General features: G+C 40.6%; 1 protein-coding gene across 1 annotated transcript in view; it reads right to left on the bottom strand.

The window, feature by feature from the left end:
• wnt9a (wingless-type MMTV integration site family, member 9A) overlaps positions 1-19780 on the bottom strand; it is a 63976-nt gene that overhangs the window by 29574 nt on the left and 14622 nt on the right. The window contains exons 2-3 of the mRNA XM_063057359.1: positions 13329-13588; positions 5346-5611 (exon numbers count right to left, since the gene is read on the bottom strand). Of these exons, the coding sequence (XP_062913429.1) occupies positions 5346-5611; positions 13329-13588 (526 nt within the window). The remainder of the gene's footprint in view (positions 1-5345; positions 5612-13328; positions 13589-19780) is intronic.

The following is a 19780-nucleotide window of genomic DNA, read 5'->3' as shown; positions in this document are numbered from 1 at the left end:
TTTATTATCAAAGTACATGTATGTCACCATATACAACCTGACGGGCACGCTCAGCGAATCTGTAGTATAGTAACTATAACAGGATCAATGAAAGATCAAGCACAATACAGAAGACAACAAACTGGGCAAATGTAAATATAAATAAATAGCAATAAATGATGAGAATATGAGATAATAAGAAAAAGAATCCTTAAAGGCGAGATTATTATTTGTGGTTGAGAGTGAAGTTACCCCTTTTTATTTAAGAGCCTGATGGTTGAGGGGCAGTAACTGCTCTTGAACCTGGTGGAGGGGGTCCCGAGGTTCTTGTACCTTCCACTTGATAGCAACAGTGAGAAAAGAGCATGGCCTGGGTGATGGGGATCTCTGATGATGGATGCTGCTTTCCTACGACAATGTTTCACGTAGATGTGCTCAGTGGTTGGGAAGGATGTACTGGGCCGAATCGACTACCATTTGTAGGATTTTCCATTCAAAGGCATTGATATTTCCGTACCAGGTTGTGATGTAGCCAGTCATTGTAGCCATGGGTAACTTCATGATGCAGAATACTTTATAGACTTACTCAATTTTATGACCAAATCACTCCACCCTCTTTCGCTGTGGTTGTGATTTAAGAACTCTGGAAGACATTACCATTTATCGGTACATAATAAAACAAACAATTACATGACTCAACTTTTATTGGAGTCATATGTGCTCATTTTTTTAAAAATGTAAACATCACAAGATATGTTTCTGGAATAACTAAAAAGCTCATCAGAACCAGCCTTCCTGAAAAATAGGCAGAATAAAGCTTCAGAACTTTTGCCAGTGAGAAAAGTATCTGTCAGCAATTTAAAAATATTCCAGCACATAGAATGGCCACTCATCCCATGAAATGGGGCACTAGTTGAAGCAGGTATCCTTTGTGCTGTGTTCTCCACCTGTTCTAAACTGCACTATATCCCTTTATTATGTCTCCTGTGTTGTTACTTTAGGTAATCTTTGAAGATTCCCTGTTTTACATGGGCAAGAATATTGCAGCATGTAAGATTCCCTGATGCCAAAATGGAACCAGGCTTGTCCTCGTTCCCACTGCAAAGTCTAATTGCTTTCACAGGTGCATCCTGAGTTCAGTTGTCAATTTGAAATTTAGCAGTAAATTCCCAACTAATCACAGCAGGTTATTAGCCTACAACAGACCCCCAAATTGTCCAGTGATTTTGTACATGTACTTGTAATTGATTCACTAGAAAAATTTGCCAAGAGCAATCATGGTCAAGAGACTGTGATTGCTTACGTCATACGACACGGCACATGATGATGATGATGAGTCTTGTGAGCAATCGAGGATCCAGGGCCTGGAAACTGGGCCCAACCCCACCCAATAGAGGTAGAATGCATGATTAGTCAACATTTCCATCACTGTACATAAAGCCTCAAGCAAATGGATGAACAATTAGTTTAAATTTGTCTTCCCAGTCATATAAATTTCAGCAGAGACAGAAGGGCCCATTTCATGCATCTGCTATAGAACTGCTACCCTACAATTAGTTCTTCATCGCCAGAGAGCACCAGTCCAGGGTGAGATGGGAAGATGACAACAGTGGAAGGAATTTCATCGTAATTGCAATTTCAGGACCAGAACTTCTGCTCCTCTTGATTCTACATTTCTTTTTGTTTATTTTTAACTCTCAGTGCTGCTAAGCCCTGCTTTGAACTGTTCTAGTCCCTACAGTGAAGATCAATTCAAGGTGATATTTGGGTAAAGATTTTTAAGACTTTAACCCAGTGACAGTAAATAAGAGGTATGTCAAAGTCAGGTAATTAAATGTTTTAAAAAGTTTACTTTTAATGACAACTTATTACATTGAATGTGCATTGGGTAATTCTGGATACCACAAAACAAAAAGACATAGAAGCAGAATTTGGTCCATCAAGCCAGCTCTGCTATTCAGTCATGGATTATTAATCTTCCTTCTCAACTCCATTCTCCCACCTTCTCCCTGTGATCTTTGATGCCCTTACTAATCAAGAACATATCGACCTCCTCTTTAAATATACCTAAAGAGTTGTCCTCCACAACCGTCTGTGACAATGAACTCCGCAGATTTACCATCCCACAGCTAAATAACTTCCTCCTCATCTCTAAATCCAGGACCTCTAGTGCTTAGATTAAGCCAATATCTAGTCTGCATGCCAAGCAGCCATTGATCCCATGATTACTATATTCAAGGAAACAAGAAGCAAGTTTTAAATGGTTGACCGAAGGCCTCTACAACATGAGAAGCAAAGTGAAGGTAAATGTATTTCCACAATACTTAATTATAAAAGCGTAGCCCCTTAAATTACAATATACACTCATTTTTAACCTGCAAAAGGAGCTCACTTATCCACACTTAGGTTAGAATATTTTTCGTATGTACTTCCAGTGGCAGCAGATTATAGATGCCCCCAGGAAAGTCTGTTCAGTGCTAGGTTTTCAGCCAAGTCTCAAAAGACGAATGGCTGTCCTATCTTCCTGCGTGTGAAATAGAGATCCGTGGTTGACTCTATTTTGCCACTGAAATCTCAGCACTAAGACTTGGGTTATTTATTCCAATAATGCCTTCATCCCAGCTCTTAGTTTTGTATATCACAACTTTAAAATGTTCCCTCCACCCATGTTGCTGTTTGCCATGGCTGTCAATATATGAGTGCACCTGGTCTCTGATTTGCTGTCTGTGTGGGTGGCCTGGCATTTGGTAAAAGAGGGAGAGGGAGGAGGAGGTGATATTGAGCTGAAAGAATTTTTGCACAAGGGGAGGCAGAAAATTCGACAGGTGACCTACATATTGCACAGGGACTGAGTGGAAAGTGTATGTCTGAGGCTGTGGCTGTAATGGAAGAACCTACAACATTGGGAACAAACAGCTCAAAAGAATTCAGACCAAAGTGAAAGCTGGAACCATTCCCTTTGCTTTTTTCCCCTGCCTAGCTTAATGCATTTCTACTTCAGAGTGGGCTCTTTACAAGTCCCACATTAACATTTAAAAAAATCTTAAAAGCTGTATTAGATTCTCTTCTGCTACAAAGGCACATGGCTTGGCAGCTCATGGGCTTTATTGAAATCAGCTGCATACTGCAAGGTCCCGTGGTGATGTGGAAATCCAGGAGTGGCCATGCATCCTCCTGCTTAAAGATGGGCTTGTGCAGTCCAGAAAATCTTCCTAGAAAGCGCCTGGCAGCCTGTTTTCAGATTGATGTGATGGTGCAGCCATACTCCAGGACACAGGGCCCCCATTTCCTGTACATGGTGCCAATGCCCTTTTGTGTGCTAGTTTAAAAGAACCATTTCATTCTTCTGGAATATAATAAAAGCAAGAATATCTCCTTAAAGAAATCCTCTAATGGTGTTTGTGCCTTTTAGCCAATCTTAATGCAGACTCCTGATATTAAAAACAGGAAGGTTCAGTTGGTAACAATCTTGCCTTAGAGTCAATAGTTTCTGAATTGCAGCCACAATCAAGAGGACAAACTGAGCCAGCATTTCAGTGTAGTAGTGAAGATGTTCAATGTTGTCAGCGCCGTGGGATGAGGAATTTCAAAAAAATCTCAGTGCCACTTAAGGAAGAGCAGAAAGTACTTCCATCATCTTGGTTAATGAATCTCTCCAAAGCAAAGCCCCTTCACATGTCTGAACCTGATTTTAAATGTATTTCTGCCATTGTATATCTCACCTATTTGCTCCATGGTAACCCACTCCCTTTCCAAAATGTGATTCTTTAAAACTATTTTTGATGTTTGGGATGTGGGCATTGCTCACAAGGCTGACATTTATTACCCATCCATTGCTGCTCAAGTAGCTAGATGTAGGTTTTTATTTATTGAACCACAGCAATCTCAATGTTTTTGATAGACCTGAATGCCCTGTTTGAAATATTCCCCACTGGCCTGAATTAGTTTGTTTATCTGTTCATGATTTATTTAGCCAAGGCATTTTTGTGTTTGTTTTCATTTTCATGTCATCTCTAGGAGCACATCATTCATTTTAGACACCTTGAAATGTTGGTTTCAGCAATGCTCTGGGAATTATTTGTGGATTCAAGTTTGAAAGAATCTGATGAAACACAATTAAAAGCTGTACAAGCCAGCCGATCACAAGTATGTGGTTCTTGACTTGATTCCTACGGAAAGAACTGCATGTTTTTATTATCTGAAATGAGATAAATGACACTGGGGGAGAGGGCTGGAAATTCAGGGGAAGTGATCTTCAAGAGAGAAAAAGAAACGGAAAAGATGGACTGGGCGAGGTGTGTGGAGTGCAGGAGGTGGGTCTTGGTTGTGTGTAATATGGTCAGGAGTAAGACCGGAGAGGTGGAGGGACTCAACCATAAACACAAGAGATTCTGCAGATGCTGGAAATCCAAAGCAATGCACACAAAATGCTGGAGGAACTCAGCAGGTCAGGCAGCTTCTATGGAAATGAATCGATTTGGGCTGAGACCCTTTTTCGAGGCTGCAAAGGAAGGTGGGGGGTGGGGCGGAGATGCCAGAATAAAAAAGGTGGGGGGGAGGGGAAGGAGGCTAGCTGGAAGGTAATAGCTGAAGCCAGGTGGGTGGGAGAAGTCAAGAGCTGGAGAAGAAGGAACCTGATAGAAATTGAGAGTCGACCATAGGAGAAACCGAAGGAGGATGGGACCCAGGGGAAAGTAATAGGCAGGTGAGAAGAGGTAAAAGGTCATAGTGGGGAACAGAGAAAGGGGGGGAAATTTATTTATCAGAAGGAGAAATCAATATTCATGCCATCAGGTTGAAGACTACCCAAACAGAATATAAGGAGGGAGTCAATGCCGAATTAGACCAATAGGCAAAAAGTGGTGTGGGAGTTTCAATCCAGCACTATTATTGAAACCACATTGGCCTTGTGGTGCACAGATTATATCAGGGAAGGCAGCATCACTCCAGAGAGTACACTGTCAAATTTCTGGAATGATCCCAAGCAAAATAGATGGGTATTCTGCTAGTTTCACACCTGGTAAACTTATTTTTCAATTACATAACGTGAAAAACACAGCCTTGGGTGATCAAATTTCCAGGCCCACAAGCTTTCACATCTGGATCAGTCCTTCCTAGTTTGGGAATTACTTTATGCACAATATTAAACGTATTCTTGGAAAGATGTTTAGTAAGCAGTACGTATTACTCATTCAGCCACTTGACCCTGAAGTGTCAGTCTAGCTGATGTAGTCATTCGGGCTTGGATGCAACTTGGAATTGATAGTTACTAACTGATCAGGATTAACAGTCATAGAGTTGTTTCCAAGACTATGTTGACCAAAGTTCCCTTCAAAATTAACCATTCATTTACTTCTACCACTCACCTTAACACCAACATTGGTATTGTGCAGATCTACACGTGCTCGTAAATCTTTGTTGGATTTCTTCTGTCCCATGAATTCTTTGACAAATTTATTGCTGTACTTGAGGTTGTCCCCGCAGCCTCCCCACTGCCAAGCTTCCCGGTTTTCCAAGTCGGGAGCTTCGTCACAGGTGCACCGCTCCATCCGACCAGCACTGCAGGCCTTGGCCAGAGCGTGGGTCAGCCCAGCCGAGGAGATAGCGTACAAGAACGCAGTCTCTTTAAAACCTATAGGCGGAGAAAATTAAAGACATGTTTTCTCCAAGAAAGCACACAGTGGTGTAAAATGTGAAACATTAGGGTAAAGAATAAAATCAAGAATTATTAGAGTTACGCTGCATGGAAATAAGTCTTCTAGCCCACCAAACCCGCAACAACCTTCAAACACGTATTTACACGAAACTTCATTATAGTCTCCCCACATTGGTAGAAACCCCCTCCCCACACACCACATCCACACCCAGATTCTAGCACTACACTCACTGGGGACAATTTACAGCTAATTAATCCACCAGCTAGCATATCTTTGGAAGGTGAAAGGAAACCGGAGCATGGGGAGGAAACAGGAAGAATGTGCAAACCTCACAGAGACAGCACTGCAGATCAGGAATGAACTCAGGTCACTGGGCTGTGAGGCAGCAGCCCTGCTAACTGGGCCACTTTCTGGTTTTATAGTTTAAAAGCCTAATGAAATGCTGAGGGAGGTGAATAGTTACAGCAAAGAATTGTTTGATTTGAAATTGAGCCCATGGGCCTGTCATTCAAAAAAAATTATGTAATGGAGTACTGGAGCATAGGAGAAATTAGGCTGACACCTCTTACTACTCGATTTTCTTTTCACATACTTAATTGATGCCCCAGCTGCCCTCTCAGTTGTATGTATAGGATCCCATGACAGCAATTTGATGAAAAGCAGGGAAGTTCGCCTGATGTCACTGAAATAAACTACCTGATAAATGTATGAGAAATCTTGCCACGTACAAATTGTCTGCCATCTATCCTACACTACAGCAGCAACTGCAATTTGGAAATACTTCATCGGCTGCTAATGAAGTACTTTTTATTATAGGATGAGATTTAATTAAAGCTTACTTGCTTTATTTTTAAATGATGCAGTTCAAAGGAAGAAAAAAAGTTGAGACACACATTGAGAAATTTCTCAACAAAGGAGGCAAGAGCAAGTTCATAGTGGATAAGTATGGAAAATAATCATGGGATGATTTCTGATGCAATTAGTGGAGTCACCAAATGATGTATATTCCTCCACACACAAGGTGGGAACTTTTATAGGTAGGTGTGCTTCCAGGGAAAGTTCCAGGAAGAGCTCAGAGCTCAGACCTTCTCTCTTCCCAGATAGTGAAGAGTGCCACATTCACTACAATATGCGACTGATCTTTGTTGTTCAGTCATTATATCGAGTCTAACTCTTAGTGACCTCATGACCATAAGGTCCATAGGGTTTCCATGGCAAGATACAGAAGTAGATTGCCAGGCCTTTCTTCCACGCAGATACTGCTGCTGCCCAGGTTGGGACCTGGCTGGGTTTGAACTCAGGACCATCTGCCTTGAAGTCCAGTGCTGATGCCCCTACAATTGATCTACACACATCTATTTCACCAACAACATATCATTCCTATTCAAATTAAGCATTGCTTAAAAGGGAACGACTCACCCTCACTTATTACTGACCCAGCTTTGTGTGTGTCACTTAGTATCAGCTCTTGGACAAAGGTGAGCAGACGGCGGACAATGCTCCTGGAGAAGAGGTGGCAACAGATAGTGCTATTTATAATGGATATGCTTTAGAAAACCTTTTAGGATAAGGTTTATGGGTAAAGTGGAAGTTAAAATATACAGCATGATTGTAAGGCACAGGTGAATTTGAAATTCAAATTCAGAAGGTCCATCAATGAGATTTTTCTTGTGCCAAATCCGGATTGTTGTAAAGTAATGGATTGATTTTGGTTGCTATGATTATGTATAAACTATTTTTTATTATTTTCTCTAACTACCTAAGGTAGCAGGGGCAAATTAGATCCTGATCTATATTGATCTAATACTTCTCTATTCCCACTGTACTTACCAGAAGAAGTCTCTGTACAGGTGTGCACATTGAGTAGAGGAGGAATAATCCATTCCCTTTATCTCTGTCTTCATCTCAGTGCCAAGTTCTGAACACTAACAGCAGGCAAAACTTAACTGTCACTTGCAGAAGACACAGTACAGCCTGCAAAACTCATACGAGACCTTGCAACATTCTACGGAAAGAAAGAACTTGCACTCACAGCCCCATAGCCCTAAAGTGATTTTGAAACATAATCTATTGAGTTAAGCATCTTGGAAAAGTTGTTTGATTTTATACCCTGGTGTTGTTTGTTCTGTCGCTTGAGTGCTTTATGTTTCATTTTTTAGTATATTGCCCTATACAATTAATATTGAAAAACATTGAGTCCACGTCTCATTTACTCATAGAGCACTACAGCCCAAAAACAGGCTATCTAGTCCATGATGGACTATATTTTGCCTGGTCCCATAGACCTACACCTGCATCATAGCCCTCAATTGTCCTTCCATTAATGTCTGCAGTTCTCTTAACTTCTCTTGAATGTTGAAATCAAACCAGCACAAAGGTTTCCAAGGTAGTGGCCAAGCAAGCCAATAAGGAATGAGATATTGCTGGCCAGGATTTGAATTCAGAATGGAGAACAATCGTGGTCATTTGGACAATACGAAATCTAATTCATAGGCACGTGATAGCAAAACAGCTGAAAGAGGCAGATTAAAGATCACAAAGAAGGAATTTCTATATGACTCAATTAGTATTGCTAATTGTGCTTTGTTTTTCAAATTTTTCCCAGTATTTCCTGGCCCTCGGGACAAATGGATCCTCAAAGCTGCCATTTCCAAATCAGGGCAAAAACATGCATGGGAAATTTGTGCATCTTTGAAGGGGATATTTTAATATGGATTAAACAATTAAAATATCTGCATAAGTGGGGAGAGCAAGCAGCTATCCTTCAACATTGTGAAGAGGCAGATGTTACAATTAGATATAACACTTTTTTCACCACTAGGAATCAAGTTTGAATCCAGCCCAAACTGATGGGTTGAAAGTCTTGTCTCTCTCTTTCTTCCTTTTTGCTGCCTCGTAGGTGATGTGGGTATTCCCCATTCCAGTTACCAATGGGCACGAGTCCACAACATAACATTATTCATCGATCAGTACAGAAATGTTACTAAGTTGGCAGCCTCACTTACTTGGGCCCCAAGAGATGTCTGGTGCAGGAAACTGAAAAGTCACAAGAGTATAGCAAGCACTGCTCTCAAGATTTGTGAAGAGGCACAGTGACGGGGGCGGTGATGGCCAGATTGGCTCTGTCTTTATATAACCCAGTCCTAGAAAACTGGGAATCAGTGGAGTGCCATGACCCTCATTTGTATATACCAATTACAGCAGGTTCCCAAAAAATGCTTTAATGGCAGAACATAAAGCAAACAGAAAATTGGGAGCCAAATAAAGCAAATTAAAGGACATAGGTGGTAGCAGAAATGGCTGAGAGAAACAAAATCAATAAACTCTCAGGGGATATCCATTGAAGTCAGTTCAAATGACTGAATTTGAGAGTCTGATTAAGTTCACTGTTTCTATTCTATTTTCTAGACTCCAAGGACACTACTCGTTTTTTTATATGACAAAATCAACTGCCTTGTCAAGAGCACTATCTTTGTAAAGAACCTCGAAAATTGTTTGGCTAAGAGTGTAGAGATATTGGAAGTTTGAAATAAAAAGCTGAATATATTGGGGGAAAATATTCAGACAGCATCATGTAAGAATGAACCAAAACATAAATGCTGTTTCCTTCTCCACAGATGTTGCCTGACCTGTAGCATCTTTCTATCCACTTTTTTTTAGTATAAAGGAAGCTTTATTCTGTATCGAGTCCATGCAATAGTTGCCCAAGGCTTCAGTTTAACTATACTGGAGCAGAATACTGAACCATTCCCTGATTACCAGAACTTCTCACCACTTTACTGCCAAACGAAAGATGAGATCCTAATTATTGAGGAACACACACAAAATGCGGGAGGAGCTTGGGAAAGTCAGGTAGCATCAATGAAGAGAAATGAACAGCTGACATTTCAACCTGAGGCTCTTCATTGCGACTGAAAAGGAAGGGGAAGAAACCAGAATAGTGGGGGCAGGGGTGGGGTGGGGGAAGGACGGAGGCAGAAGCACAAGATGGCAGGTGATAGCTGTGATCAGGTGAGGGAAGGATGTGTGGATGGAAGAGGAGAGAAGCTGGGAGGTGATAGATGGAAGAGGTAAAGATCGCAATTATTATCCGCTATTTTATTGTTTGAGTAATTAAAGTAATCTTTGTTTTGTTTTTTAACTGGACGTAATTATCTACTTAAAACAGATAAGTTAGTGCTAGAGTTAGATATTATAAGCACGTTCGGTGGAGTAGACAACATTGTGACAGTTGCCTTGTTTTATCTTCAGATATTGAAAAAGTCACAACCCTGGTGAGAGATTCTGCATGTTTTGTGAAAGAGAATGCAAAAAGTGTGCAATTTACTGTTTAATTAGGTGATATTGCATATGTGGAGTTTATCTGAAGTGTGCAGCTTGTAGAAGTCATACCAAGGCCCATAAATCAGTGTGCTGCACACCAGATGTCCTGTAATAAACTCATAACCTTTGTGCTGGCAAGGCAAATGAAAATGGAAAAAATAATTACAGTCAAATGTACTTGTCCTCTTGGACTAAAAATGCTATTTTAATTTCTTATTTGAAAAAATAAGTCAAATTTAATTGCCGTCCTATTAGAACAAACAGTTGAGTTCTACGCCTTAGCTTCTTGGTTCAGAGTTCATGCACAAATGTTGTTGCACTAATCCATCTAAACATCTCATTACTTTCTCTGAATGGCATTCTATATGTCCTGATGAAGGATCTCAGCATGAAACATTAACTGTTTATTAATTTCCATAGATGCTGGCTGACCGTCTGAGTTCCTCCAGCATTTTGTGTTTCTGCCTTGGATTTCCAGCACCTGCAAATTTTCTCATGTTTGTGGTCATTTATATGTTTCATTTTTCCTTCTGCATGTACTAGCCACAAGGTCTGAATGGCCTACTCCTTTTTTACATTTTTACAGTTTTATAGCTGTATCACATGTCCCTGGTGTTGCTTAAAGTCAGCTCAAGTATTAAGCAGGTCAGAATGACCTATACACTACGATTGTAAACATGAGGAATTTCACTCTTGACTTTCACAGTTCTTTTTATCCTCTATTATTCCCAAGATACAAGTGTCGCTGGTGATTTGCCCTGAGAAAAATGTTATCCAGCCCCCAAAAGGACAGTCTGAGCCAGTAGGATTTCCATAACATCTCACAGCTAATACAATCATTACTCAAATAAATGTTAAGCTCTCATATACCCACGGCCTCTGGATATCAAGTCCAGTATCAAAACATGGATTGACAGAGGGTGGTTCAACACCATGTATTCTTCTGCATTTTTTATCAACTGTAATGATTTCCTTCAATCATTTCTTCTCCCTCTCCCTCCTTTGAGGTGTCACTTTTCATTCTTGTTTTAGGTCTATCACAGAAAGAAAAGTAATAATTTTTAACTCAGATCAGTGTCAAGATTTTCTTGCTGGCATGATTTTTAATTTTATCTAGTGTTTTATCCCTTTGACAACCTCTTCCATTCTTTCTGTCTCATCCTTCATTAATCTGGTCTTTTTTTTACTTAATCTTGTCTCGTTCTCCCCACCTAAATGTTCTTTTCTCTCCAGACCCTTTTGCCTCATTTTCCTGCTCACTTCCTGTTATTCCCCTTTCCCTCCTCTCCATGACACTTCTGTTGCTCTTGCTGACAAGATTCCCCTTTTCCACACAGGGTTTTGTCCCGTTTCTCTAAACCCTGAGGTGAGAGTCTGGCTGATAACTTGTCCACCTTCATTCAGTTATTAGCACAGCACATTAGACAGTTCCCTCCCCCTCTACAGCACAACTTCAAATGCCACTAAATCCTTTGCTAGTTCTAGAAATGTGACTCAGCAGCAACGCCAAGAAAAATATCCATTACTCCACCAGTGTGATATTTAATTTCCGACATCATCTACCCCGGAGTTTTTTTCCTGAGCGAGACTGCCCAATGTTGAGTTGCATTAGAATGCAGCTTCGGGGCCAGAGGCTCATGTCTACTGTATAATGGACTGAGGTCATTGCACTTGGAACCACTTTCCCAAAGCTCTGAAAAGGCCATCAGTCTCCTGAGAGGTGCTGTTTCCAATATCAAGACACATAGTTCAGGTGTTGCCCTTGATGGAAACCTTGAAGCAAGTGGCAGCTTGCATTAGTCATATGGACTGAAGGGGTGACTGAGGAGCAAGGACAGTGGAATACCTGACGATAAAGCCTGTGGACCTTTGGATACACTAGATTAATGAGTGGGTGCATGAGCACATTATGAAAAGTGAGGTAGTGAAATCAGTTAATACTGATTAAGTGGAAATTGGGGAGGTTATTTTAGTATTCTGCAATATAGTACAAGCCTTTTCAGACATGCCATGTGGCAAGTTTATTCTGCTTGGGCAGAACAGTTCTTTACACCTATGATTCTTAAAGCTGAAGTTTTGCCTGCCTCACGTCTGGGTTTGTTGAAAACAAATTGACTAAAATGATTTGTCAACGATACCATTACTGTCGTATCATGCAGCCACTGCAAAATTAAGAGGGGAACAACATGGATCGCATTTTTCTCATCTAACAATTTCTTTGTTACCACATTCACCGAAACGGTGACCATCTGCTGAAAGCACTCTTCCACAATTATTTTTGTCCATTTTAGCCTGCTTACTCAGAGGTGAAATGCAAATCCAAGACTAACTCTTGAATACCAGTGATGTTTCCCTTTTTCTACACAGGACTTTGTCCCTTTTCTCTAAACTCTGAGGTGAGAGTCTGGCTAATAACTTGTCGTCCTTCATTCAGTTATTAGCACAGCACATTAAGCAGACAGTTCCCTCTCCCTCTACAGCACATATAGGGGGAGATGTACAAATAATGAAAGGTGTTCAATAAGGTCTCACTCACTGCACAAACACCCTCCTTCCAAAAAAGGAAAATTCACCTGAGAATTTTCACCCACTTTGGCAGGCAAAGCTTGGATAGGGAAAAAGAACTCCTGACTATATACCTTAAAACCTGTAAAAAGACAAAAAAGTGTGTGAGGTGGTTGGGGCGGGTGTTGGATTAATGGAATGGGAGGGGTGACTGGGAAGGAAATTGAAAGACTTATTTACTTTTATTCTTATTCAGAGATACAGCACGAACAGGCTCTTCTGGCCCAGCGAGCAGCACCATCCAGAAATCCATCTATTTGACCCAAGCCTGATCACGGGACAATTTACTAATTAATGTCCTAACTGGTACACCTTTGGGCTGTGGGAGGAAACCCAAGCATTGCACGGGGAGAGCATACAAACTCCTTACAGGCGGCGTCAGAATTGAATTCTGAACTCAGATATGCCCCAAGCTGTAATAATGCCACGCTAACCATTACAGTACTGTGGCATCCATTACACTACCGTAGTGCAAAAGGAAAGAGGTCAGGGTAAAATTGAACATAAGAACCAAATAAACAGCATAAAATGCTTGCAATTGCACTGCCTTACAATATGGTAACATTGGACCTACCATTCCATTTGAGATTTTGTTTCCAAAACACAAATCTATGTTTTTCCCCTATTCTATTCCACTGCTGTCAATTTAGTTCTGTGGTGTTCAACTAGAAAACCAAGGACTATCAGAGAGCAAGTTGTACCTCAACGAACAATGAGGTAACCTTTTTTACCATTGTTTTCCCTCTTTCCCCTCAAACACATAGGTCGCCAAAGATGCACAATGTAAAAGCAGGAGTGACTGACCTCTTCTCAAAAGGCTCGTCCTGTAACGTCCTTCCAGAGTGCAATTCCACCTCTCAAATCTGAATTGGTACTGACACTCAAGGGCACTCATACTGATCGCTTCCATTAGGGTCTCGGCCACTCCCGGATCCCGCCGACACATTCGACGCTGCTTCCGCTCCAGCTTCAGACGATCACAGACCTTGAAGTGGGTCTTCCCGTGTGCCTGCTCTGTCTCTTGTGTCAGAGGCAAGATGGTGAGTGGTTCATTACCAGTTAAACTGTGAAGGAGAGGAGGGAAAATGAAACATGAGGACTGAAACTTCAGCAAAGCAAGGACCCCCATTAAGAGCACTTACAAATGGTTACATTTCCTTTTATATTGTACCAAACATTTTCAGACACTTTGAAGCATAACGATGTTACTAATGAAATGTTCACCAGTTTAAACTTATCAGCAAGAAATACTGTCAAAAGTCTCAAAGAGGAAATCCCTTGCCAGAAACTTGAACACATAGCAATGTCTGTCGTCTATAGTGAGGAATACAAGGCTGTTGACAGAAACATTATTTCACTGAGCCTTTAAATTAAGCCCTGCCAGCTCTTAGAGGCATGGTACTCCTTCGAAGTCAATAATTAGATTTTATCTTTTGTTTCTCACTTAACAACTTCAGTTACATCAATGACCTGGTCATTATGTCATTTATGGGATCTTGTGTAAACTGGGCCTTGAATTCATTCATTACAATATTGGTACATTTCAAGAGTATTTTATCATAATGCTCTTCACTCTGAATTTCAATCTGCCTTCTCTTTCCGATAGATTTAAGGCAATATCTTTTGTAACATGTCTTAAAATGAGAATGAACTAAACAGGACAAGATTGACATGCTAATAAGTAAATATCAATAACACAAATCAGGAACAAATAAATATCAATATAACAACACAAATCAGGAAGGTAGGCTCATGAACATGTGGAAGAGAAATACTACAAATGGGTTATATTCCATTTTGGATATTAACTTTTGGAACCAATAAGGTATTGCTTAGTTAAATAGTCATAAAAGCGTTATCAGTTCTTCCCAGCAGTATGCTCATGTCCAATCTCAGGCACTCCCAATATACCAACATAATTTTCTTCACACCATGTCTCAGCCATCCTGCAACTTCTTACATAAAATGCTAGCAGGAACAGTAGACCAGTTGTCCTAACAGTCATTCAACTGGCGTTTAAAGTAAAAGAGATACATCCAGTTATTGTGGGGTGAGCTGGAATCTAAGAATCAAAAAGAAAAACATCAGAACAATTTCAACACCCTGGTCCTCGTCTTAGATAGGCTAATACAAGACTTCCATGTGCCGTTAGTCTTGGAATACAGATGTCAAAGCAAAGTTTTAAATACAAACTTTAATTAAAAATTCCAAAAACCTTGTAGAGGATACATTTGAGTGTTTCTTAATCCAAATTACAGGGCATAGCTCTATGCCTTTGCTTCCCAACATACTGATTTGAAAAATGCTACGATGAGACTCTTGAAGTGGGATTTGAAATAGATAAGTAATCTGAGAATTTTAAAATATCATTTGAATGTTCCATAAAATTCACCTTATTGCCAATCTTCTGGGGAATCCAAGGGCAGGGATGTGTGAAGGGACATTTTGGTCTCAGTCACTATAGATTCCACTACAGCAATTGAAAACTCAGTCTCCTGATCCAGAGTATGCAGATACAATAGCAATGTTTAAGAAGCATTTAGATATGCACTTGACCAAGGAAAGAAATGGAGGGATATGGACAGTGCAGACCGATGGGATTAATTTGTACTGGCACAGCCTTCATAGTTTCTGCACTGTGCTGTTCTAGGTTCTGTGAGTATGGCAATTCTCCTCTGCTTTTGGCCTCAAACTTATGCACAGAATTGTGCTCATAGACAGCTAACATCAGGTAGTCACAGAACAGAGGAAGCCCATCCCTCTTGCAGGTAGGCTCACATTTTACTGCTTCAAATTGCGTAGATCACTGCAGACAGCTCCCGTGCTAAAGGCTCAGGTAAGCACAAAGTAATACATCTGGGATTTAAGCAGGGTAATTACCTCTTCCCACATTATTAGTGCTATTTTGCAGTCACATATCCATAAAACCAGACTTTGCATCAGCGGAATTGCAGCCTATTTCTCTTGTTAGTTTCAGCAGCTGCAAAAATCTTTTGTTCAAAATTGACATGTTTGATAAAAAGATCTAATTTTGTTACACTTGAGCCTCCCATAAAACTGCAAACTGAACATTTCTGGTGAAACACACATTTTTTCATTCTTTTTTCCCCCAAACTATGCACTTGATTTAATGCTGCATGACCTTTGAGTGCTATTTATTATTTCAAGAATACTCCTTGAAACATTAATGATGAGCTCTGGGGAAAATGATATATCATAAACACATCAAATTAGTTTAGTTTTGTCTACTCTGTCCCACCAGTGCACCTTAACCCCGCCAAATTCAGAATACGTTCTGCCAAATATTTGCACAAGTATCTCCACTTCCTTCAGTGATATTTATATCAGAGCAGGATTGCAAAAGATATAGAGAAAGACGAAGAAAAAAGAAAATAAGAGTAGACAAAAAAAAAGATATGAAGTAGAGCAAAGTCTAATACAAAAGGATTGGTTCAAAGGGGATAAATAGGTCAAGAGAAGCAGAAATATAGTAGGGCCCCAGAGGGACAGAGAAAAAAATGGAAAAGAATGTGGAAAAAGAAACAGCAAGGAAGATAAAGTTCATGAAACACTGATAGAGTGATATGCAGAAATAGAGTGGAGAGAGAGAAAGAAAGCAAGTGAGACAGAGTGAAGAGAAAGGGTTGCTTCATCCCTGTCACCCAAATCTGAACCCAGATCAAGGACAGGAATGAACACTGTTCTAACCCTCATTACATTTCCATCCCACCAGCCTGGGCTGGACTTGGATAGAGATCAAGGAGGTGAAAGTGCAACATTCTAACCCACAGTCTCCATCAGAGAGAGGAGTCCCAAAGATACTCTAACCTAGCGCATTTCCCTTCAGAATGAGCCTTGATGACATCATTACCTTATGACATTATTGGCTTAGTCAAAGGCAATAGACCATTTTTGACAGCTCCACTCATTGCAAGTTGGCACTGGCCCATCTCATTTTATTTTTATAAGGAAGCATTATAGCTACAGCTGCTTCACTGAAGCATTTTTCCAGTCCCTGGTTTCATTTAACTATTGATGCTCTCTTGATGGAGAAATTATCCCGCACAAGGTATGATCTAGTGTGCTCCATAGCATCATACACCTAATAAAGGCACATTCAGGCATTTGACCTAGACAAGGCCCAAGAACCTACAGAATCTGGATTTTTTTAAAAGTGAAAGGGGGCTACATGATCACAGTTTAAAACAATAGACAGACACCATCTGGAGTGCTTGGGCAGTCACGGCTACCTGATGTAGCGCAGGATTCAAGTGTCATTGAAAGAGGCAGACATTGTGGAAAAAGTTTTAAGTAATCTAATTTCTGTTTTCAGTTATAATGAAGTAAACTGCCAAAATTGATCAGAGTAAGTTGTTCATGTAGCACTGTTTTCAAACCCCATGGGAACATGAACTAAATATGAGGAAGTGAGAAGTAAGAAATCATGTGGGGCAAGGAAAGGTAAATTGAGCTAAGAATTATTTTACTGAAACCAAGAGCAGGTTAGGGTGCAGGGGTTATTAGCAGAGATTCTGGAGAAAGAAAGGGTTGTGGGCTATAAGGGATACAGTGAAAAGATGGGGAGAAGGAGATGACCCAGAATGTGGAATTCAAATTGCATCTAGTAGCAAAGTACAGAGAGAGACTGAAGTTAACAAAGGTGGACAGAGGGGGAGTTTAGGGTTCAAGGTTCAGGGTTCAGTGTACAGAGTTCAGAGTTCAAGGCTCAGGCAAAGAGAGAAAGGAAACATGCTCCAAGAGATGAAGAGGAAGGGTAGATCAAGGAGTTGGTTGCTGTATGACCTGCAAAAGACAAAGCTCACGTACAAATTCTGCTTCAGGCACAATACACCTTAAAGTCACTTCTACAGGGACAGGACCAAACCAGTAATACAAAAATATTTACAATGCAAATTGTATCGTCAGCTTCACTGTATTCTATCTTCTTTCTCTAAAACAGCTGGAGTAGGGATCCGATGGCAATTAATCTGCTGTCTCACTAGTTAATCTTGATCTCTGGCTGTGATTGTATGGAATATGTGCATTCTGTCTGTGACTTCCCTGCCCCTGCGAGTCCCACCCCTCAAGCCAGTAGAACCGCTTCTCAGTGTTAAGAGCCCAAGTATAATCCTGAACTGCTGAGCTGTATACGTGGAGTCTGTGCACTTGCTTGGTGACCGCATGAGTTTTCTCTAGCTCCTTTGGTTTGCCCCCAAAATCCCAAACACATGCAGGCTGGTAAATTAACTTCCCATTGTATATTATGCCCAGTGTGTAAGTGACTGGCGGAACCTTGCAAGTTGATGGAAGTGAAAGAGAATAAGGAGAATAGGATTAGTGTAGATGGGTAGGTTATGGTGGGCACACACAATGGTCCAAGATGCCCATTTTCATACTGAAAGAGAATCACACAGACAGAACGAATGAGACAAGAAGCACGTAATTAGTAAGCAGAGTATAACAAACAGAACACTATTCCTTTTCATCTGAAGGAATATAAAAAAGTCTCTGGGACTGTATTTCAAATTACTATAATTATGTTAAAAAACCCTACATCTTATATAAGTGGAGAAGCTAAAACAGATTGGACAGTCAGGGATCATGAACAGTGCCCTTTCACATCCTGGCAAAGCATATGCAGTTTGAAGGATGAGCAGAGCAGCACCCTCTTGTGATCACCCTAGGCACTGCAGCACAGTTTATAAAGTCAGAAGTAGATAAAAATAGACTTGCCCATGTGATCAGTAACTATCTTGGCTGTTAATATTCCAGATGCTTTGTACGCTTAAATGCAATTTTTACCAATAAAAACAATAATAAAAGTAGAATTATGACTAAAATATCTTTACTGCCCAATAAAGACAGCTTCCCAAGCTTCCCTTTGGTAAATCATGTAGAATCAGAATTCAGATTTATGAAATTTTAATTAATTTCAAAGGCCGCAGCCCCTGCCCATCCCCTCATGTCTTGAGGCATGAGGTTGGCAGCTTTCCTTTACCACATGGAGAGTCCAGATTAACAAGGGCTAGTGAGTTCAGTTTTATTTCCCTTCATCAGATTCAATTTTTTTTAAATTTTAGTCAGAATAGAAATTCATTTCTCTGTATTAGTTCAGCCCATTGTATTACTAATCTAATTACAAAACGACACTAGACTATCCCCTTACCTTTCCCCCACATAAAACCAGAAATATTCTATGGAGGAGAGAACTCTCCATGGGTGTGGGCAAACATACCTTGGAAAATGCTTGTATAGATCTCAAATAAGTGGGAGTACCACAAGTATCTGTGCACTTCGAATATGCAGTACGAATGGGGCTAAGCACAGAGTGTAAGGTAAAGCCAACACCTCTGCTAGACTTAGAAACAGAAAGAATACAATTTTTTCACTGCTTTTAATGAACTCAAGACATTCCAAAGAGCTTTATAACCTGACTACTGCAAAAAAAAACAATACAGTAATAAGATTGCACTGACAAAGCTTCCACATGTTTCTACTTGCTAATTTGTTTTAGTGGTGTTAGCTGAGGGTTTGGCATTGACCAACACACCAGGGCCAGCCTCTCTGCTCCTTTCAAAACTTTCTGTCCATTTGAGAGACCGAATTCAACGTTTCAGCTGGACATAGGCAGCCCGGCAGTGCAGCACTCCCCAACTGCACGAGCCTACACGACTCATGAAAATGGAATGTCACTTTAAGCCCCATGCTCCTGATGCAGAAGTGAGAATACCAATGCCAAATGAACCATTCATAAGTTTCCAGCTTACTGAGTAGCCCAAATTTTAGAGATGCAGCACAGGAACAGGTTCTTCTGGCCCAATGAGCCACACTATCCAGCAACCCACCTAGTTAACCCTCGCCTAATCACAGGGCAATCTCCAATGACCAATTAACCTACTAATCAGCACTTCTTTGGACTATGGGAAGAAATCAGAGCAATCAGAGGAAGCCAGCCGAGTTCATGGAGAGAACATAGAAGTACTGCTGGAATTGAACTCCAAAACGTCCTGAGCTGTAATAGTGTTGCACTAACCACTACACTTCCTTGGCGTCCAAAATATTATTAGTAGAAAGAAAAAGAACACTAAGAAGCAAGGTAGGTCTTTCTGCTCATAATTCTACTCATTAAGATGGCATTAACCTGGAGGCTTATGGTTTGGAGGAGATGGTGCTGGCGCATGGCCAAGTGGTTAAGGCATTCGTCTAGTGATTTGAGGGTTCAAGTTCAAGCCTTGGCTGAGGTAACGTGTGTGTCC

Source organism: Mobula hypostoma, chromosome 1, assembly GCF_963921235.1.
Source record: "Mobula hypostoma chromosome 1, sMobHyp1.1, whole genome shotgun sequence".
NCBI classification, from domain to species: domain Eukaryota; kingdom Metazoa; phylum Chordata; class Chondrichthyes; order Myliobatiformes; family Myliobatidae; genus Mobula; species Mobula hypostoma.
Note: the sequence above shows the minus strand (reverse complement) of the source record. Positions and strands in the feature narration are given on the sequence as shown.